Raw genomic sequence first — 22767 nt, 5'->3', positions numbered from 1 at the left:
AGTGTTTGCTGAGTGCATTTTGTGTTCTTTTTTTTCCTTCTCTTCAACTGAGCAGTCTTCGTAAATCGTAGTAAGCCAAAGGAAGCGCATGGAAATAGTGTTTGTGTTGTTTTAGTGAGAAAACGTGCGAAATAGTGCACTTTTATGTCATTGTTATATCGTACGTGCAGTGTTATCATCATCGTCACGACCAGCCAACCGTCATCATTGTCATCGTCGTACGAGGGGCTGGAGTTGAGTTTAGTAGTTCATACCAACCGGAAATAACTCCATGCGGTCAACATGAACAGCAATGCATTTGTTCCGGAGCAGCATAATGGAGATAAACTACCAGCAACACAGGATGTGTACGTATTTGACAGACTGTATATGATACAACAAGCTTAATGGGAATTTATCTTTCACTGCATTGAAGACGAGGTGGAAAAGTGGGAAATTATGTTGCCTTGTATGCATATTACATTACATAATTATAAAAATGACAGAAATAACAAATATGACATTAAATGACACAAAAAAGATAAAAATATCAAAAACGATTAAACTCCCTATTTCCTAATGGGGGACCCACAGGTCTTTTTTAGTTTTTTAGGTAAAAAAAAACCCTAAATCCACTAAATCAAGTCCGATTGAGCTGAATATTTGAACAGGTCCGTCAGACCAAAAGTGTTGTTAAAATTGTATTTTCGCAAGTTAATTTTCTACATCAAGGCCCCCTACGATTGTCTCGCGACCTTTCACAAGTCAGCGACAAAGAAAAACAAAGTTTATTGCTACTCCAACATTAAATTCAATCAGAGAAACAAATCTCAGCCCTGATGAATAAAACACAAATATTGACTGACTTTTGGCGGAGCGGTTGAGATTCTCGAAAAAAAAACTCAACTCCGAAACTGGAAGCTGTACAATGTGAAACAAATAAAACAAAGCTGGACGGCAAAAAAAAAACAAAAAAGCAGATTACAAATCCAACTCCGAGGAGTTCCTCCAAGTGGACCGTGAGATGAAAAATTGCAAAATGCAAACATCATCTCCGGAAAGATGAACGAAGACAGAAAAAAAACAAATAACCAGGGAGCAACATTCGCTTTCCGGAAGGACCCACAAAGTGAGAAAAAAAGTGGGGAGCCAATTTCTCGGTGGCGCACAATGACACCAAAGGGGGTGTGGTCATAAACTGTGACACGATCCGTTTTTTCTTGTATCACAATGTTGACAAACCGCTACACTGCTCTGGATAGGATGAAACCATCTGTTGTTGTTACGTAGTCTTGTGCTTTCCTTTGGGAGGTTATGATGGGAAAATCTGTTTCATCCAAAACCAAACTCGGCGCGCTCTATGCAGAGGAGGTTGTCCAAACAATTGCATCGTTTCAGTCAGAGCCGAGGGAAGTAATGAAATGATTGGATTCTTTTGTTTGACACACTTTGAGTGGATTTTTGTGTTTTTGCAGAAAACTACGAAAAAAGATTAATACAACGGTCAGTATTGTTTAAAAAATTCAAAACACACAAATTTACCTTTATCATGAAATCTCATCTGAGTTTTGCATGTCCACTGCAATAAACTCTAGCAAGCGCTTTTTGTTTTTCAAAACATGAGCTTGGCAGAAGGCCACGGTTTGCCACTGACTTGAAAACAAAGTCGAGATCGAGATTAAAGTTTTATCGCCACCTCCTGTCGGTATGAATATTCAATCCTTCAGGGCCTGCCGTGACCTATCGAATGTCGGTCACCCCAGGAATACCAATTTTTTGGCATCCCCACTGACGAAAAAAAACCGACGGCAGATTGTCGAACTGTTTTCGACAACAACATATAATATAACATTTGCATACAGTCAGTCAGTCAGCGAGTGGGGGCGCCACACTTCCACAAATATCTCGAATCGTCCTGTCACCACACGAGGTTTTGGACCCAGCAAGCAGCATGCCATGGAAGCAATCACCTTATCTTGGAAGCTTTTCGCCCTTCCCCGAGGGCGAACTGCATCAGCATGCCATGTCTAAATTAAGTTTTCTTCCCACCAGCTAGTTTTTCTTGCTTCCAGCAGCAACCCGATTGCTTCGATTCGTCAACCAGCTTCCTTCCATTCTGCTGAAGAACACGGAAAACGGGGTTTCCAACTTCCGCAATCATCTACCTTTTTTTTGCTGCTCCACTCTCTCTCTCTCTCATCATATACGCCATTTAGCTGTCAGGAACAAATTGAGAATGCAACCCTATAGTACCTAACCTACTATAGTTGGAAAAGTTTTCGTTTAGGTTTCCTGTCAACCACCTTCGCTTGCAAGCAACAGCAGCAGTAGCAAGGTTTCAAATTTTTCCGATGACTTTACACAAGTTAGCAAGAAGCAAGAAAAGATGTTGTTGCCATCTGAGAATGGGTCAAAAACATTCACCGGATGTTTTCTCCTGCTGAACCGACCCAACCTTCGATGTTGATGGTTGGTAACAAAGTTATTCCTTCAAAGAAATCGGACGATGCAATCAGCCCTTTTCGGTAGGTGGGTGGCTATTTTTCGCTTTCTGCAATCAATAACTTGGCGTTTCTTTGCTGTTGTTGTTGTGACCATTCTAGCCAAGAAATTGGTCTCATCGTTGAAACTGCCACGAGGTTAATGAGCAAAGTGATTTGCTATTAGTTAAGATGGAGTTCAATGGTTCTAGAAAAAACAAATCTCATCGCAGTAGCCATTTGCTGCCGCTCATTATTTCTTTCGATGTTTTTCGCATCCAAGTACTCATTGAAACTTGCCTTTTTGTCGGTTACGGCTGACGGCTTGTTTTCTTTTAGGTGATTTCAATACAGATCTAATGACGCAATCTTGTTCTTATAATCGTTTCATTAAAGTTGTTTTGTTTTTTTTTGTAATTTTTATCGTTTTTTTTATTCTTGTTATTTTTGGTCATTTTTGTTGTTTCTTGTCATTTTTGTGATTTTTTTGTCATTTTTGTAAATTTTGTCATTCGAGCTGTTTTTTTTCAGATTTGTTCAAAACTCTGTGTCAATCATTTCAACTTACAATTGCAACTCGACTATAGAAGAACGATTAACTCTAACGTTTGCACGTTTCGAGAAACCGTAAAACCTCCCGAACTGCAACCGGACTCGTTAGGCTATAGCACAATTTTACTTTGGTCCCATTTTCATACAAGCACTATTTTATGGACTCCATTTCGTTTACCACCGAGGAAAATGCTGAATAATCAACACCGAAGCACAAACATCTTGATAAAGCTAATATGCGATTAACGTCAATCTTCGCCACAGTAATGACCCGGTGGTGGACCTCGTCCTGGATCGGATTTCTCAACCACACTACCACCCCATAATCCTTCCTTTCTCAACTTCCGGATAACCCATTTTTCCCTTCCCAAGTTGCATCCAACTTGGTTCAAAGTGCAATAAATCACTTCACAATTCGCTCGCGCCGTAAATAAGCAAGAATGTACAAATAAATTCTCACCGGCGATGGGGAATTATTCTAATTTTCCAAGACTTTTCTCCAATGAGGCCGTTGCCAGCGCCATTATTCGAGTGGAATGGGACCCACCCAGCAGCTAGGGAACTTTATAATGGCTTTTTCACCGTCGCTCGCCCGTCCAAGTCCAGGAGCCACCGGCTCCACTTCTCTTATGTGTGGAAAACTTTAGCTTTCTGCAGCTGCTGAGTCGTATTAAGTTTCTGCTACTATCTACCTACTCCTAGTGGGATTTGGTTGCAACAGTTTTGAAATGTATGTTAACTCAAATTCATCGCCGTCGCGTTTTCGGAAAAAAAGCAACGAGAAATAGAACTTCAATCGTTTCCAGTTTAATTTTTCAACTGTTCTTTGTTTCGAAAAAGTTTCCAATCCTCTTGCAAATTTTTTCTTCCGCTGATTAACCTTTGACAGAAAAATTTCCAGAAAGAGAGAGGGAAAAAAACACCAAATGGAACTTTGAAGTGCTTGACGAGTTGAGAAGAAAAAAAATAAAACTGTTGAAACTTTTTTGCAACTTCGCTTTTGCCGACGAACGCTGCTGGAGGGAAAAAATTCATAACTAGCTACTTCTCATTATGCTTTTTTTCTGTCGCTATCAAAAGTAGCTGGGGTCGGTCGATGCAAATACTATTGGGAAACTTTTGTCGGAATGCATTCATAATTGAAAAATGTGTTCAAGATTATGTCAGCGGGAGTCGTAAGAAAAGATCGAATGAAAGTGTTTGATGACAACTTTCAAACAGGTACTTCTGGTTTCAAAGTTTGTTTTTTGATCGAATCGGTATGAGTGCTTTCTGTAAATTGAATGCGTAATGTTACTCCAACTGCATAAAAGACTATCTTATTTGAATTCGAATTCTTAGTTCCTTCGAACGATTTCTTATCTGCGTCAATCTTTTATTTGTCGTAGAGGTTGTTAACCAATCTTCTGAATCTTCTTTTACAGTACAAATGTTGGGCCTCTCTACCTTCGAACTTAACAACCTTTGGTAAAAACGCGTTTGTGTGTTTTGACTTCAGACCATTTTTACATATGAACCATTCGATCTTTAGGAATTATAAGGCCTTTGACCTTACACAGTAGACGAAAATTACCGAGTTCGGTAATTTTTTTACCGAAATCCTAACATGTGTAAATCGTTAAACTGTTCGGTGATTTTTTCGGTAAAAAATAAACGAACATCGGTAAATGAAGAATCGATTTACCGATGTTCGTTTATTTTTTACCGAAAAAAATACCGAACAGTTTAACGATTTACACATGTTAGGATTTCGGTAAAAAAATTACCGAACTCGGTAATTTTCGTGTACTGTGTAGATCCTTATAATTTGGAACTCAGTTGAGAACTCCCACCCCCTAAACCTTTGTTCAATATTGACAACTCAAGTTTGTGAAAAACATCACAGCTTGTCAAAACGCCAAACTTGCCCTTCAGGCGTTAAACTATTTTTGTTATGTTATGATATTATATTTTCAACTTGTCGGAACTGGATCTCAGACAATCAGCACGGATTTTCCCGAAACGCTCCGTAGCGTCAAATTTGTCAATTTTAACTTTATTCTGCATCTCAAATATGGATGGTGGCAAACACGAAACTTACACCGATATCACTGTTGCATTTGACACAGTTAATCACGAAATTCTGATTGAAAAGTTGCATCGTTTGGGATTATCTGTGAGACTAAGCGCATGGATCAGAAGCTACTTAACTAATTTACGTCTGGCTGTTAATATTGAATTTTTGAGTCTCCAGATATCATTCTGACTTCAGGGGTACCGCAGGGTAGTAATTTGGGCCCTCTACTGTTTACGCTGTTCTGCAATGGTATAAACTTGCCACTTGCTGGATGTGGAGCGCTCCTGTACGTGTATGATTAGAAAAATTTTCTGACTATATACAGTTTAGCAGATTGTCAAATATTATAACGATTCCTTGATACAGTTGTGAACTGTCAACTTGAGTGGCTTTGAGTGTTTTTAATTATTGTATCATAACATTTGGACGCAAGAAACTTCCAATTTTGTATGGCTGTAACATTCTGGGTGAACTTCTACAGCGAGTCAATGAAATAAAGGACTAGGATTCCACATAGAATGAGATGATACATGATACGGTATCATTTCAAGGAGGTTAGTACTATCTATATTCCCGGATATAATGTCGAATATAAACCGGCGACGGAGAAGTATTATCCGTGAGCTGATTTGTTCGATGTTCAGGGTCTCACTTCGGGCATGGTAAGATTAAATTAGAAAGTGCGTACCTTGAAAACCGCTTGTAGACTGATTTGCGTAGTTTCATACATACCTCCCATTAAGTTCGGTGCTAGACTTGAAACCATACCCCAAACCACAGCGGACGAACGAGCAGTACAGTGGCTTCGGGGTGGTATCCTTTGGTGTTTCTTACCAGAAATGACAGCACTGTTCTAGCCTTCGCCATGATTACAGCAAGATGTTCTTTGAAATTTAGATACTTATCCACAATCACACCCAAATCACGAATGGATTCAACTTTCTGAAGTACCGTGGTATCAGCTGTGTAAAGATGCGCGATCTGAACAGTGCTTATAGCGAACGTTGTAAGCTTACATTTTTTTTTAATTAACTTCTATCGCATTCACTTAGCACCAGAACATAAGCTTATCGAGATCCTGCTGCGGTGGCAAAAAGTCTGAATAAGTCTGAATGTACCGCTCAATATCACAGAGCGTACATTTTTAGATCGTCAGCGTAGAGCATAAAGAATCAATTATATCACAAAGGTCGTTCATAAACAAGTTGAACGGTAGCGGAGCCAAATGACTCCCTTGAGGAACTCTAGAAGGAACAGTGAACTTTTGGAATTTTATTTGAACCTGTCGAACGAATGCAGTTCTGCCTCGGAGATATGATTCGAGCCATTGTACAAGCCAAGTTGGGAATCCTATTTTTGCCAGATCAGGATCAGGTCAATCAGGAGCTTGTGGGGTAGTCCACGTGTAAAGCACCTACTTGCTTTTTATTTACAACCGCTGATGAAAGGGGCATACACCATTAAGCTCGACAAAGTTGATCGCTTGTTGCGAAATCTGTGCTGAAAATCATGAATGATGTATAACGCGACTGGGCTCATTGCGTTGAAAATAAACAACTCAAAAACCTTTTTAAGGCAATTCAGTACAGAAATACTACGGTAATTTTCAACAAGATGTAGATATATTACCGGATTTGTGGATGGATTTAATTGTATTCAAGAAAAACAAGTAACCTATTGTATACTTAAAATTCCCCTGACTTAAACTTTGATCTTAACAGCTATTGAGGCAGTAGCTATTGAGATATTCCGTTTCTTCACAAGGAAGCAATTTAAGTCCTCTAACGTCTTAGAGAAGAACAGCTTCAATCCTTTTTGAAAAATAAATAACAATAAAAGATTGTTAAGTTAACTAGAATATGATACAATCTAGTCGTCGTTGACGATAACTCCAATGGTGAGGCTACACCACCACGTGTCGTTAACTGGCAATAGCATAGCTACTGTAGTTGAATTTGTTGTCCTCTTTCTTTCTTTTTACTCCTTTGACAGCAGTGAAACGAGAATATCGAAGCTTACTGCGGTTAAAGGAAAAATGTCCACACCTACTAGTAGCATCAGCATCAGCCATAGAGCATAGAGCCAGCTCGTGTGTCAGCAAAGATAACGGAGTGTTTCGTTCGAACCATATCCGCTATCTCGCAGCATACGGTATTGGTCCCCCGGGGGAGCGGAAGTGACGCTTTATTAATATGAGCTTAGCAGAAGCGACCGTATGATATCAGCCATTTCACTATTGGATTTTTCCTTACTGAAACAACGGAGTGGGAATCCAAAGTGGCACAATCCGAGTAATTTGTTGTTCCGAGCTTTAAATTCTTGCTTTAAGATTCCGAAGTTTGAAATATATTATTTAAAAAAAAAATCAAATTATAAACGAACTTAAATTTTTTAATTCTGTAACTGACAATTGCCAACACTCTATTACGACCTTCTGAAACATGTACTTTGGAACTCCTTTACCGGAAAGAAACAAATGGTCGTGAAAAATAAAGAGGAAGTGCCGTTCGTGCGTCTCTCGCATTCCATGGAGAAATTAATATTATTGTTTACCGAGAAAATGGAAAATCTCATTTCGCATCAAAGCAACCGTGTTGAGTATGCAACTGGGAATGGAAAATAAACTTCAACTTTGGTTGCCATGGTAGAAAACACTGAGACAAACACTTGCCGTTCGCTTTCCGTCTTTCTTGTTGAAATGGTAGGTACGCTTTATTATCTTTTTCTTGGCAGCCAAAGATCAGCTAAATTTGAGTGCTTAAGCGAAGTCCTTCATTCAAAAGTTTGTCAGTAACGCATAATTTATTAATCCAACGTTTTTTTTTAATGCAGTCTTTTTATTTATTTTTATGAAAAAAAAAACAAGGTTGATTTGTTGATCCAAGAATTCGATCCAAGTTGGCTGTCAGACAGCAAATAAATATCAATTTTACTTCCGGACAATCGAATCGACTGATGGATGGCGGCTCCCCGTTTACCGAAGCACGTCCGAAAGATCTACGCCCTACAATCCAAGCAGTCCATGTGCCACTACTAGTGTGGCTTGGGTTGTAAAAAATTGTAGGCCTTCTTGATGTTCAGTATAATAATCACATCAGGGGTTACTTATAGATGAAAAAATGGGGGTTGAACTGTACTTTTCCCAATATTGGTTACAAAAATACTTAAAATTGAAGCCTCCCTAACCCCCATCTTCTCGGATGTTGCAAAAGCAAGCTGGCTGTCCTACATTGTGAATAACCCAAGGAAACAAACACAAACACATAAGTAGACTTGACAGTTTTCCTCTTTCTTCCGAGAAGCACAAGCCTACTGGGTAGGACTACGTGAAATTTGCTCGTTCATTTGGCTTGGAGCGTGATGCCGCCGTCTGCGTCTGTTGGATTGGAGGACGCCAGCCAGCTCCTTCGTAAAATAACAACAACAACAAAACACCAATCAAAAGCAACAAAAATAACGGGAAAAAATAAGAAAATCCGTATTCCCGTTCGTCATTCCGTCGTGAGTGAGTTTTTCCCCGTGACTGGTATGATACAATTTTCACTGACCTAAGTTCGACTTCTGAAATATGGGAACAGGGGAAACTTGATAAGTCGATTTTAAAGTTACCTAGTTGTTATATTCCGATATTTTTTACTCATAGAATCCTCTATTTTTCAATGTTTTAAATTTTTTGTTAACCTTCCCACGCCGTTCGCTAAGTAAATTGATTTCGTTCCCCTGGTTAAATATCTCGACCGATATTTATAATTTTAGATTCATTCATTTTTTTATTCAGAATTTCGAATCTATAAAATTTAAGTATATTTGACTTAGTAGATGGCCTATAGAAAACTTTGAACATAAAACCTCTGAAAAAACTAAAATGATGTGTATTCCTAATCTGCTGAGTACATCGGCGATTGTAAAATATTTTATAAGTTTTAAAATTGTGAAAAACAAATCTTCTCAATCATACATGAAAATTTGAGGGTCACATGAAAGTTTCCTGGAATAACCGAAAAAAATCAAAAATTTGAAAAATTTTGAAGATTTTGACAATTTCGACTATTTTTCAAATTTGGACAATTTTGACAATTTCGACAATTTTGACAATTTCGACAATTTTGACAATTATAACAATTTTGACAATTTAGACAATTTTGATAATTTAGACAATTTTGACAATTATAAAAATTTAAATAATTTTGATGATTTTGACAATTTAGACAATTTTGAAAACTTTGACGATTTCTACAATTATGAAAAATTTGATCATTTTGAAAATTTTGACAAGTTTGACTATTTTGACAATTTTGATAAATTTTACAATTTTTAAAAATATTGACAATGTTGACTGTTTAGACAATTTTGACAATTTAAATAATTTTGATCATTTTAACAATTTTGATCATTTTAACAATTTTGATCATTTTATCAATTTTGATCATTTTAACAATTTTGATCATTTCAACAATTTTGACAGTTTTGATAATTTTAACAATTTTTAAAACTTCGACAATTTTTACAATTTTGACAATTTTCGTAATTTGGATGATTTTGACCATTTTGATGATTTAGACAATTATGACAATTTTGAAAAATTTTGATAATTTTCACAGTTTCGTCTATTTTGACAATTTTGACAATTCTGACGAATATGATGATTTTAACAATGTTGGCAATTTGGACAATTTTGACAATTTCAATAATTTTGATAATTTTTCCAATTGTGACAATTTTGGCAATTTTAATAATTTTAACAAATTTGACAATTTTGACAACTTTGAAAATTTTGATAATGTTGGCAATTTGGACAATTTTGAAAATTTTGACAACTTGTACAATTTTGACAATTTTGACAAAATCTCACAATTTTTACAATTTTTTAAATTTTGACAATTTTCAAAATTTTAATGATTTTGACAATTTTAACAATTTGAAAATTTTGACAAATATGACAATTTGAAAATTTTTATGATTTTGATAATTTCGACAATTTTGACCATTTTGACAATGTTGGCAATTTTCACAATTTCGACAATTTTGGCAATTTTAATAATTTTGATAATTTAACAATTTAGACAATTTTAATAATTTTAACAAACTTGACCATTTTCACAGTTTTGAAAATTTCGACAATTTTGGCAATTTAGAAAATTTTTACAATTTTAAAAATTTTGATGATTTTGAGTTATTTGACAATTTTGACTATTTTAAATTTTTTTATAATTTTGATAATTTTGACAATTTTGAACATTTAAACAATTTTTACAATTTTGAAAATTATGACAACTTTTCCAATTTTGACAATTTTGACGATTTCGACAATTGGACAATTTTGACAAGTTTTAACATTTTCAAAATTTTGTCAATTTTGAAAATTTAGACGATTTCGAAAGTTTCGACAATTTTGACAATGTTTGCAATTTGAACAATTTTGACAATTTTGAAAATTTGGACAGTTTTAATAATTTTGACAATTTCAACAGATTTGGCAATTTTGATAATTTTATCAATTTTGACAAATTTGACCATTTTCAGTTTTACAATATTTTCCAATTTTGACAAATTAGACAATTTTCACAATTTTGAAAATTTTGAAAATTTTGACAATTTTGACAAATTAGACAATTTTGAAAATTTTGAAAATTATGACAATTTTGACAATTTTGACAAATTAGACAATTTTGAAAATTTTGAAAATGATGACAATTTTGACAATTTTGACAAATTCGACAATTTTGACAATTTTGACAAATTCGACAATATTTACAATTTTGAAAATTTTGACAATTGTGACCATTTCGAAAATTTTGACGATTTCGACAATTATGAAAATTTTGATAATATTTTCAATTTTGAAAATTTTAGCAATTTTGTAAATTTTGACAATTTCGAAAGTCTTGACAGTTTAGACAATTTTGACAATTTGGACAATCATGAAAATTATGACAATTATGACAATTTTGACAATTTTGAAAGTTTTGACAATTTTGACAATTTTGACAATTTTGACAATTTTTACAATTTTGACAATTTGGCAGTTTTGACAATATTGGACAATTTTGATAATTTAACAATTTTGAAAATTTTGATAATTTTTACATTTTTGACAGTTTTGAAAATTCTGAGATTTTTGACAATTTCGACTATGTTGGCAATTTGGACAATTTTGAAAATTTCAATAATTTTGATAATTTTGACTTTTTTGACAATTTTGACAATGTTGGCAATTTGGACAATTTTGACAATTCTAAATTAACAATTTTGATAATATTGACAAATATGACATTTTTGACAGTTTTGAAAATTAGGAAAATTTTGACAATTTTAATAATCTTGATAATTTTTCCGTTAACTGTTTTGAACGAAGCCTATTTTGTGGAAATCTGTTTAGTTTTTTTTAAGTTTCAATGAATGGATTTAACTTTTCAATAAACAATTTTAAGGATAGGGGCTTAACATTACTGCCCTAGGATACGCCTTTAGTGGTACCCATGAAAGAAATCAGAAACATTACGTCAATTTGCCATCCATCTCTTATTAAACTCATTCACGATAGTTGTGTCTGATTCTAGCTATTGCACCAAATGTGCTCGAATTGTTTATTTATTCTTACTTTCAATAGATATAGAGTTATAAATTATTGGCAGTGAAGGTAAATTTCGCCCGTCACGCTTGACCCGATTAGTTTTGTTTCATCAAACGACTGGCACTGTTCTCAATTGACGGAGCCTCACTCAGCCTTGCCAGATCTACGGATTTCTCCGTAGTTCTACGGATTTTAAGCATTTCTACGGAGCTACGGATCGATGTTCGAAATCTACGGATTTTCAGCATTTCCTACGGATTTTCTACGGATTATCGAATAAATTCAAGGGGTTCTGCGGATAAATAAAAATTCTACCTGACGACCAAAAAAAAAAAAAGGTCATCATGTTTTATTTTAGCGAAATCAGTACATTTTTCGATTTTCCTCAAATCTACGGACTTGAGCGGTTTTCAATCTGGCAACGCTGGCCTCACTACTCGCATGACGGACAAAGCACGACAACAATCAACATTTCTCCATCATCGACTGGCGAAGCTCCTACACATGGTCAAAATTTCTCCTGAGAGTGACTGGCAAATCTCTTCACACTTCGATCGGCTGCTGACGGCAGGTACAACTAATTGAACGACTTGCTGGCAGAGAGCAACAATAGCAATAAAAAACTGAAAACGAGCTTGCTGGCAGGAGCAACAATAATAATAAATGCTTTTCTTGTTCCTTTTCGGTCGTCTTCGGCTTGCTGGCAGGAGCAACAATAATAATAAATGCGTTTCTTTTTCGTCATCGGTCGCTTGAATGCGATTGCTTGACTAGGTTATTATTTTAGCTTCAAATGAATGGGGAATGAATGACTGGCAAACGAAGTGACTGGTCGTTAAGGAACAGTCAATTGAGTTTGACGGACCAAGAGGCTTCACAGTCACAGCTTCACGCCTCATGACGTTGATATTTGCCAAGCCTGATTATTGGTACTACCTTATTATAATCCAACCTTTGGGAAGTTCAAGATATTGTACGCTTAAAAAGGCAGACTTAACCGAATAACAGATCTCCCACTGTAACCAGCATCCAGTCAGATCAAACCGTGTTGTTGTTCGTTAGATTCCGGAACAGCAGTTCATCGGCTTCCCCACCGCAACGAACTCAAGTAGTGGAGAAGATAGAATATGAATTATTGATGCCAAACCACGCAGCAATTCTATTTTTTGCCCTTTTTCTGATTCGCTCTCTCTAGAGATGAAGCAATAGTAACACACAGATCTGCCCCGCTTTCTTCCTTTGAGTTCTGGTGGGACTGTTGGAAAGGGGAAAACGAATTTGTAAGAGCTATTATTTCGATTAGTGACTGTGTGGATGGATTGGGGCGGGCGCGCGTATTATGTTAAGTGCATTTCTTCACCAGTGGAAGACGATTGTTTGTTTTGTTATTTCTGCGTTATTGAGTTCGGGGCACCTATTCTTCGGGTAATGATTGGACGTGATAGATTTTGTTTCCTGTTGGTTTCCCCCCTCCTCATCGTTTCTTTTTCATGCACGTTTTCTTCTTGAGGGAAACCGAATCAAGTGTCCGTGTGTAGGTCCATTTGTCTGTGCCTTCTCCTGTCGTGCGTGCTATGCTAACCAAGGCGCTTAGTTGGAAAAACGTGCTGCTCCTACTGGTGCTGGGTGTGTTTACTTTTTGCACCACTTCTACAGGCCGTCTGACGACTACCTAAACAAAATAGATCGACTGTGGAGAAAGAAAAGACATTTTGTGCCATCATTAGCGATGGATCTAATTAAACTAAAAGCAACTGTGAGCTGTCGTTTGTCACTCCGTCGTCTTTTCCCAGTGAAACTTTACCCACCCTGAACGGGGCAGACAATGTGCAAAGGAACATCCGTCTGTCTGTCATGGCCGGGGACTTTGCTCGTATCACCTTTCGTTTATCCATTCCTTGGAAATGCAACGACTTTTCAATTAGGTGTGGCCAACGACGTCGCCAAGTGCATTGGGCTGTGTTTTCTTGACCGTTTTTCTATTTTTTATTGCCAATAGGTTTTCCTTTGTTAGTTCAAATGAAACAAACTGTGACTGGTTTATTTGCGATATAGCGAGTAAATTAATTTATGAAGTGTTGATAGCTTCACGATGTTGAACTTTATAGAAGTTTTAGAATAAGAAAAACCATTTTCTGATCTTATCACGGTCGCCAAACAAGAAAAAACTATTCCGTAGCTACATTCTCATTACACTTCTTATCTATCTATCAAGTGTAGTACACTTGCAGATTGTTCTCTTGATAAACATCAGTTAATAAAAAAAACTTAATCAACACTTGATGAAATCAAGACCAACACGAAAAGCACTTGACACAACGACAATCGTTCTCCTCCACACTTTAGAATATGGGAGTTAAATAATAACTCCAAAAAATATTTCCTGAAAAAACGGTTCTATACCATACTTCCGCTATAAGTGAATCAGCATATTTCTTTCTTCTCTCATGCATTTGCAATCTTCGTTAATACAGGCATTATCATTTTTTTTTGAAATTATGGGCGGTTTTTGTTTTTTGCTCTTTTTGTCAATTTTATTTATTTCGCATATTCTCATTTTAATTATATTTAGTTTGAAGGGATTTTCAATTTTGTATTTTGAATTAAATTTCTTTTTCTATTTCGCAATTGAATTTGATCTTCTTGTGTAAACCGTTTATGAATGTTAGAAGTTCTTCCAGAGGCGAATCTATCAAGCAAGCCTTTCTAATAAAATTAATTAAATTAAATTAGAAGTATTTCAAGAAAATCTATGTATATTTTTTATTCTAATTTTTTTTTATATTTTTTATTTTGATCATTTTTTTCTTTTTTTTTGTAATTTTTTTTTCTTTTTTACTGATTTTTTTTATTTTTTCTGTATCTTTTTAATTTTTTATTTGCATATTTTTTATTTCTCTCATTTATTTTTTTTTTATTTATCTTGAATGTTTGTTTCATAACTAGTTTTTTCTTCTTTTTTTCAATATTTTTATTATTTTTTTATTTTATGAAATTATTTTATCGGTTATATCGGTGAAATGTTATATTCTTTGAGATATAATATTTGACATGAGGAACAAAGAGATGATATGTGATGAAAAGTTTTTCAAATTAGAATTACTCTTCCGCTCATTTTCAACATCATTCATCTTATTCTAATCTTCTATCCGTCTAAAATCTTTCAATTCTCAAATATTCTTTCTCAAAGAACATAACATTTCACCGACATAGCCGATAAAATAATTTCATAAAATAAATTTAAAGTGATTAACTCTTCATTTCAAATATTTTGTTTTATTTTCTCATTTTTTCATAATTTTCATTGCTTTAACGAAACAATTTTTTGATTCTTAAACTTTTTTTTCTATTCGTTCTTATTTTCCATTTTTTTATTTAATTTTTTTCCATATTTTTCTGTTTTTTTTATTTTTATTTTTTTGTTTTCTATCCTTTTTATTTCGTATTTATTGTAAATATTGGACTAGATATTTTAATTTTTTTTTTCATTTTATCAACTTTTTGATTTTCTAATTTTTTTTTCTATTTTTTCGTGTTTTCTCATTTTTTGTCTTTCATGTTTTTATTTGTTTTTTTTTTGGTTATTCCTATTTTTTTTTCTATTCATTAATATTTTTTATTTATTACTCAATTCTTCTATTTCTTTTAAATTTTCTGTGTTTCTGTTTTAAATTCTTCTATTGTTCTATTTTTTTTTGTTTCTTGATTTTTGTATTTTATTAATTGATTTGTTTTTCTATTTATTTTTATTTTTTAATATTTTTTTCTTTTTTCTTTTTTATATTTTAATATTTAAGTTATAATTTTTCTCCTATTTTTATCTTCAATTTTTTCATCTCTTTTTCAATTTTTTTATTTATCTTTTTTATTTTTATTTTTCATTTTTTTTTTAATTATTTAAATTTTTTTTATTTTTATTTTTTTTTTAATTTTTTCTATTTTTCATTTTTTTTTTATTTTATTTTTCATTTTTTTTTTTATTTTATTGTTCAATTTTTTTATTTTCCTTTTTTTTTTGTTCTTTTTTTAAATTTTTTGTATTTTTAATTTTTTTTTTCTATTTTAAATTTTTAAATTTTTTTTATATTTTTCTATTTTTATTGAGTAGATATATTTATTTTAAGTTTTTTTTTAGTTTTTTTGAAGGCCGGAACAAATTTCAAATCCTTCTTTTGTCACTCGGAGTTGGAACATCGCGAGGGGGGGGGGGGGGGGGAGGACAATAAAAAATAATGCGGAAAACAAATAAATTGGAATAAATTGCACCAAAGCTTGTATGCAACCAAATTGCATACTATATTATTGCATAAAACTTATAAATCATGTATTTTTTCATCGAAAAAATCAAGAATACAAAATGTGAATTCATTTTCATCTTCCGAAATTGGGTTCTTAGCCTTGTAATCTTTCGGATATTTAAATTATTATTTGAAATTAAACTAAAATTTTTCAAACTTTATTTAATCCCCCCTTCGGGAATTTGCAAATTTCGAAGGGGGAGGGGGGTGACAAAAGAAGAAATTGATATTTGTTCCAGCCTATTTTTTTTTATTTTTAATGCTTTTATTTTTTCAAATCTTTCTTCGCCTTAAAAACCTTTTCTTTTTTTTCAATTTGTTCCTTAAAATTAATTATTTAAATCTTTTTTTTATTGAACCTTTTTTCCTTTTGTGGAACATTTTTCTTTTTCAGAACGTTTATCTATTTTAAAACGTTTTCCGTTTTTCATATTATTTTCATTTTTGGAATATTTCCTCATTTTTCATTTTTTATAAATGTTTTGTTTTCTTATTCTGTGAGAAAATCATTCTAGTAGTAAAAATATTCAAAATTAATAATTTTGGACAGATAGATTATATGACAAAATAAGTGTTAAATAAGAAAGAGTTTTTTTTAATACAAAGGCCGAAGTCTAAGTTCAATTTTTTCAAATTCTTGATTTTTTTTTTAATTTTACTACATTTCTTAATTTATTTTTCTTATTTTAATTTTTTTTTGCTTTTCAGTTGCATTTTTCTTTTGTATAATTTCTCAATTTTTTTAGATTTTTTTATTAACTTCATCCAGTTATCGTTTTTTTTTATACTTCTATTATTTAGTGGTTTGCCATTTTTTACAATAGATTTTTTTTAGTATTTTTTTCTTTTTCATTTTAGTTTTCTTTTCATTTTTCTATTCTTGTTAAATTTTTTTTCTAATCTTCATATTTTTTCTCATAGAAAATCTAATTAGTTTCCATAAAATTTGTCGAAATGCCAATTCAGATTAAAATTAATACGATTTCAGCGGAGATTAAAATTAGATAAAAATCTTCTAAGAACGAGACTCAATTCTTTTTATTATTTACTGTTTCATTTTTATTTTCACTCTAATTTAATTTTTTGTCATTCTTATTTTCAAAAAATTCCGATAGCGTTTAACATTTTTGTTAAATCTTTTATAATATTTTTCGTTGAAATGTCATTTTTGTATTAAAATTATTTTTGTCATTTTTATTATTCTTTTAAATCTTTTATGTTTTTTATCTCGTCATTTATCTTTTGTCGTATTTGTCGTTATTGGCACTTTTGTCTTTTTACTATCTTGTTAATTTAGGCTGGAACAAATGTCAATTTCTTCTTTTGTCATCCACACCCCCCCCCCCCCCCCCTTCGAAATTTCCATAAACCAGAAGGGGGAAATAAATTAAGTTTGAAATAATTTATGTAAATTCCAATAAAAAATTCCAATATCTGAAAGATTACAAGACTTAAAAACAAATTTAAGAAAATGGGAGTTATTTCACCTCTTGTTTTCTTGATTTCATTGATTTATTCGATAAAAAATTACTTGATTTATAGGTTTTGTGCAATAATAAAGTATGCAATTTTGTTGCATGCAAGCTTCCGTGCAATTTATTCCAATTTATTTGTTTTTCGCATTATTTTTTATTGTCCCCCCCTCGCGATGTTCCAACTCCGAGTGACAGAAGAAGAATTTGAAATTTGTTCCGGCATTATTTTGCCGGTTTTTATTTTTTTTCTTATTTTTTAGGGATCTCAGTAATTTTTCTCGTTTGTGGCTTTTATATTTTTTTTATAATTTTTCTGGTTAAAATGTTTATAGGATTTAATAATATGAAAGATGGTTATTTAACTACATTTAAATATTCTGTATTCGGCTACTTTGTTAAAGAATGTTTTTTAAACATTTTTGTTCAGGAAAACTCGTTTTTTTCAAAAAAAAAAAAAAATGTCCATTTGCAGTCAGCAGTCTGTACCATCAATTTGTATCCAGTCTATTGAATACTGAAACTGCAGACACATTCCTGCGCCTCACGCATGGCTTATAATTGAAAAACTTCTTAGACTATAGCTCGCCAACCCAACGAATATTGGCTGTTTGGCTGGGCTGAATTTCCTCATTCTTATCTTTCTTTCTTTCCGTATCGAAATCCTTGCCGTCTTAGAGTTTTGTATCGTAAACCTGGCAACAGAAGAAACTGCTGCACACTGACTAATCGCAAGAAAACTTCAATTTGCTGATGTGTTTTATGCGAGCCACCGATACTATCTATCGTTTCAGGATCTCCCATTCTCGGTGGGTTGAGAAAGTTAGGGGTGGAAAAAGTTTTAATTGCGCTAGAAAACGTGCGGTGGCAATTTGCTTTCATCTTCTCTAGCCGCAGATTTACTTCTCTTCTATGGGAAAGTCTTTCCTTTATCTCTATCCAACGCCAATAAAGCGAAAACTAAAGAAAGTGTTTTCTTATTGGTTTTCTTTCAGGTCCGTGCCATGGAACAGCGTCTGTGTGACTGGCCCAAGTCACAGAGCATAACTGGGCCACCCGGAAGTAGCAGTGGCGGAGGAACGAACTCAGCCAACAGCAGCAGTACCCAGAACGCCAACGCCAAGCCTGGTCAACCTGGATCCAGTGTTCCCGTCCCGAAAGTCGAGACGATCAAAATCAACCAGCTCGAGTCGGCTGTCGAGGAACAACGGCAACTCCGCCTTCAGGACGCTCGCCAAGTCGGTGCCAAAGCGGCCAAGATCAAGGAGTGGGTCACCAACAAACTTCGGGAACTGGAAGAGCAGAACCAGCTGCTACGGGAGCAGAACATCAAGTGCAATCAACAGCTAGAATTGTTAAGAAACCACATCGCCACCCAAAGCACTAGACATAGCATACAGCAACCGGTTAGATCTAGTTTAAGCTTAGACGTACAGGACTACAAACGGCGAAGTGGCCGAAGACGTAGCGAATCTTTAGATCCGCCTGAACATCGATCTTCCCTAGCAGCGCATCACCATCACCATCATCATCATAGGCGTAATCTTTCGATGGAACCTCAGGAATTAGCTAGAGATTTAGCGGCCGCCGTTGATGGCCTGAACCTCATACCCCTCAATCCGGGTCAACAGCCCAGTCCCAACTCGGACGTGGATGCCGTGCATGACTACGCCGAGATCTATACGCCATCGCGCGAGAAAGCCCCAACATGGCTCAAAGGCCTCCCGAGTGGCGGTTCGAGTACGACGACCTCCGACTCGGTGGCCGACCTTGGACCCCAACGACCCCCAACGCCACCCCTGCATCGGTTTCCCAGCTGGGAGGCTAAAATCTACCAAGTGGCCAACGATGGCCTAGCCGGCGCCGGGGATGGCAGCGAATCTCAGGACCAGGAGTCCGGCTCCGGAATGACGACCTCCAGCATGGGCATGGGCAATTCTCGCTCCCAGCAGACCGTGTCCGGAGGATACTGTGATATTAGTGTACCGGTTTACGCCACCGTTAAAGGGGTAAGTTTGTTAGGCTGCCTAGATTATTATCGACGGTAATTAATTGACCTTTCCTTGTACCCAGCGTGCCTCTCAAATTCGATCGATACCTTTCACCGGAGAGTCGAGCGACGACAGCAGCGACGGTGAAGACCACGGTGCCATCATGACCTGTGCCACTTCGACCCACAACTCGCACAACTCAACCAGCACGGACAACACGGAAACGAGCACCTCGGGCAGTGCTTCTAGTCCCTCGAAGAGCCTTAAAACTTCCTCTAGTCTTAGTCCGGCCAAACGGAGCGGTTCCGAATCTCCGAAAAACAAAACACGAGGTAAGCCGTCAAAGCTCGGAAACTATTGTGCTTTTAACTTTTTTGAAAAACATAACCCGCTTTTCGGCTAACACTGACTGGCTTTCGAACACATTTCTACTACTAATACCAAACACCAAAAGATTTCACAAGATTCTGCACTAACCACATTTTCGATTCATTCCAAGGTAACTTTATTTGGTTCCGCTTTCGAAACAATACCATGCCCGCATACTGCCGTTCATCATGAATTTCGCCTCGTTTTTTTCCTTTTTTCATTCAACCAAATTGGCTTCTGAGCGCTGGAATTTCGTTAGTTTTGCTGAGTGACGTCTCGTGATGAAAAACAAATGATAAGAAAAATTAATTTTTGATTTCTTTCTCTTTGTTTTCATAAACCACCATTTGCAATAATCGATCACCTTTACCCGACCACCCCCCCGTACCCATGATCCCATGAATCCCGAACCCACAACGTGCACTCAAAAAACACGCCAAAACACGTGCCAATATCCACCACCATCGATCGTGTGTAGTAATTTCAGAAATGTCCTTTGAATCAGGGCTGTCCGATGACTACGCGATACCACCGGATGCGGTGTCGACGGTGGACACGACCTGCATGGACGCTTCGATGCCGTCCCTGCTGATGCGAACCTCGTACGCCGATTCGCCGAAAAAGATGGAAACCCTCGAGAAGGTTTGCTCCTTTCCACATTTTCAATTAGAAAGAGATTAATTTCCCCTTTTTCTAAACCTTCAGGTCGGTCACCTGGCCAAGCTGGGTGGGAAGCTGAAGACGTGGCGCAAGCGGTGGTTTGTGCTGAAAAATGGGCAGCTGACGTACTGGAAGAGTCAGCACGACGTGAACCGGAAACCGCAGGGAATGATTGCGCTGGACGAGGCCTGTCGAATTAATCGGGCCGAGGGAGCGTCGACGTTCGAGATCGATACCGGCAAGAAGGTGTACTACCTGACGGCCGATTCCAATGCCACGATGGACGATTGGATCCGGGTGCTGCAGAATGTTCAGCGACGGAACGCCACCAAGCTGCTGCTGAGTCGGGACGATCAGAAACCGACCCTCCAGGCGTGGGTCACAAAGGTGAAGAACGGGCACGCCAAGAAGTGTTGGTGCGTGCTGCTCGGCAAAATGTTCCTGTACTTTAAGGCCCCGGGAGAGACGGTAAGTTGATCTTTGGCATTCGATTTCATAAAAACGTTCCATGTTGAACAGTTAGCTTTAGAGAGAAAACAAGCGGAATATTCGTTCGACTTTGTTCGACTTTCTTTCTGAGATTCTAATCCAATATGCAGTTACTGGAACATAATTATCGTGATTCTACGATTCTTACGAATTCCAATTCAGAGATTCACCCAGACACGTCTGTTGCTCACAAGTGTAGAGTCCTGATAAAATGTTTCCCGATCCGGAAACGCTGATTCTTATGTCAAATTACTTAGCTTCTATTCTTCACTTTTTCCCTCCTGAACTGTCAGATGACTTCTCCTCTTTTCCAATGCCGTCTTAGTTTTTACATAAACTTAGATTTATGTGATTGATGTGGAGAATCACGACACTTACCATCGAAGGACGACCCTTGTAAAACTAGCCACTAGTCAGTCGGCAGGCGTCCCAAAGATTCCCTAAACAATTCCTAGGGTCGGCAAAAAATGGGGCTTGAAACCAAGAATGATACATTGCATATACTCGGCCATTGTGAAAAAAAGAATAACATATGCAGCACTCGTGTGATGGCCTTGAACCGAAGAAAAGACTACATAAAAACTTTTCGGAAAACTACATAGAACTGTTCTATTGTGCATAACTGGTGCTATGCGTAGTACACCTACAACAGCTATGAAAGTGATTCTTTGCATTCTTCCAACTCATCAATGTGTGCAGCTTGAAGCAAAGAAGCTAGCCCTTAGACTTGAAAACAATATATCACTAACAGGGAAAGCCAATAGTGGTCACCTAAAATTTCTCGACAAATTAAAAATCAATCCAATAATTTGTAGCATTAAATATTAGGTTTTGGCTAAAGGGTGATATGGTCAAAATTTGTTCAAGGGAAAACGCGTGTAAATCGGTGAAATCGTTTATTTATTAGTATAAAATTCAGGAAAAATATTCAGTTAGGCTTCCGCTTTTCTAAATCCGAATTGCCGGGCCTTACGCTTAACCCCTGCCATCAGATTTTGTACAGCCACCTTGTCCACCTTCTTCGCCGCAGAAAGCCAGCTGGCCTTGAACTGCTGCTCGTCCTTAGCAGTTTTTTGATCTTCTTTGTTGTTGGCGGCGCGGGCGTACTACTCCATGGCCTTTTTACCGTAATGGCAAGATGCTAAATCCGGCCAAAACAGTACGGAACAACCGTGTTTCTTCAGGAAAGGCAGCAGACGTTTATTGAAACAATCTTCCACGTAAATTTCTTTGTTGACAGTCCCGGAAGCTACGAAAATGCTGCTTTTCGATCCACAGGTACAGATAGCTTGCCAAACCAGATATTTTTCGCGAATTTTGAAAGTTTCATGTACTTGAAAATATCTGTTACCTGTCCCCTTGCTTTTGCCGTATAGAACTCCTGTCCCGGAAGCATCGTGTACAGCCTCCGGGATCGCGCTTTGGCTGTCGTATTTTGTTTATCAGCGCGATTTGGAGTCACTACCTTCTTGTAGGTCGATAGCCTGGCTAGTTTTTTGGCTCGATGCATGATTGTAGACGATACACCCAGCTTATTTGCGGCATCTCGGAGAGAGAGGTTAGGGTTTCGCTTGAATCTACCGGCAACTCTCTTTGTCGTCTCAGCGGCTTCCGGTTTTTGATTTCCCCCCGATCCAAACTTCCTGGCTGTCGACAAACATTCCCCTAACACTTCAATTACATTTGTTACGGTTGATTTGGCTACTTTTAGCGATTTTTCCAGCTTTGCGTGCGAGTAGCTCGGATTTTCGCGATGTGCGAGCAAAATTTTGATACGCTGCTCTTCTTCCTTTCACGGCATTTTGACAACTGAAGAGTGAATTCCAAAATCAAAATAGGAGCAACAT

The 22767-nt window shown here is 36.1% G+C and overlaps 2 protein-coding genes across 24 annotated transcripts in view; one reads left to right on the top strand and one right to left on the bottom strand.

Annotated features, from left to right (window-relative positions):
- The window catches only part of LOC129754380 (uncharacterized protein CG43867-like), a 691811-nt gene that overhangs the window by 171553 nt on the left and 497491 nt on the right, over positions 1–22767 (bottom strand). The gene's annotated exons all lie outside the window — the stretch shown is intronic.
- Positions 1–22767, top strand: part of LOC129754381 (uncharacterized protein CG43867-like) — an 87996-nt gene that overhangs the window by 46937 nt on the left and 18292 nt on the right. For 6 of the 13 annotated variants that reach the window (XM_055750423.1, XM_055750425.1, XM_055750422.1 and 3 more), the window contains exons 2-6: positions 56–347; positions 18407–19420; positions 19485–19734; positions 20250–20413; positions 20477–20899. In XM_055750423.1, the coding sequence (XP_055606398.1) occupies positions 18416–19420; positions 19485–19734; positions 20250–20413; positions 20477–20899 (1842 nt within the window). In that variant the 5' untranslated portion in view covers positions 56–347; positions 18407–18415. The remainder of the gene's footprint in view (positions 1–55; positions 348–18406; positions 19421–19484; positions 19735–20249; positions 20414–20476; positions 20900–22767) is intronic. The other 7 variants (XM_055750418.1, XM_055750416.1, XM_055750419.1 and 4 more) reach the window with 3 other exon arrangements.

Source organism: Uranotaenia lowii, chromosome 3, assembly GCF_029784155.1.
Source record: "Uranotaenia lowii strain MFRU-FL chromosome 3, ASM2978415v1, whole genome shotgun sequence".
NCBI lineage: Eukaryota > Metazoa > Arthropoda > Insecta > Diptera > Culicidae > Uranotaenia > Uranotaenia lowii.
Note: the sequence above shows the minus strand (reverse complement) of the source record. Positions and strands in the feature narration are given on the sequence as shown.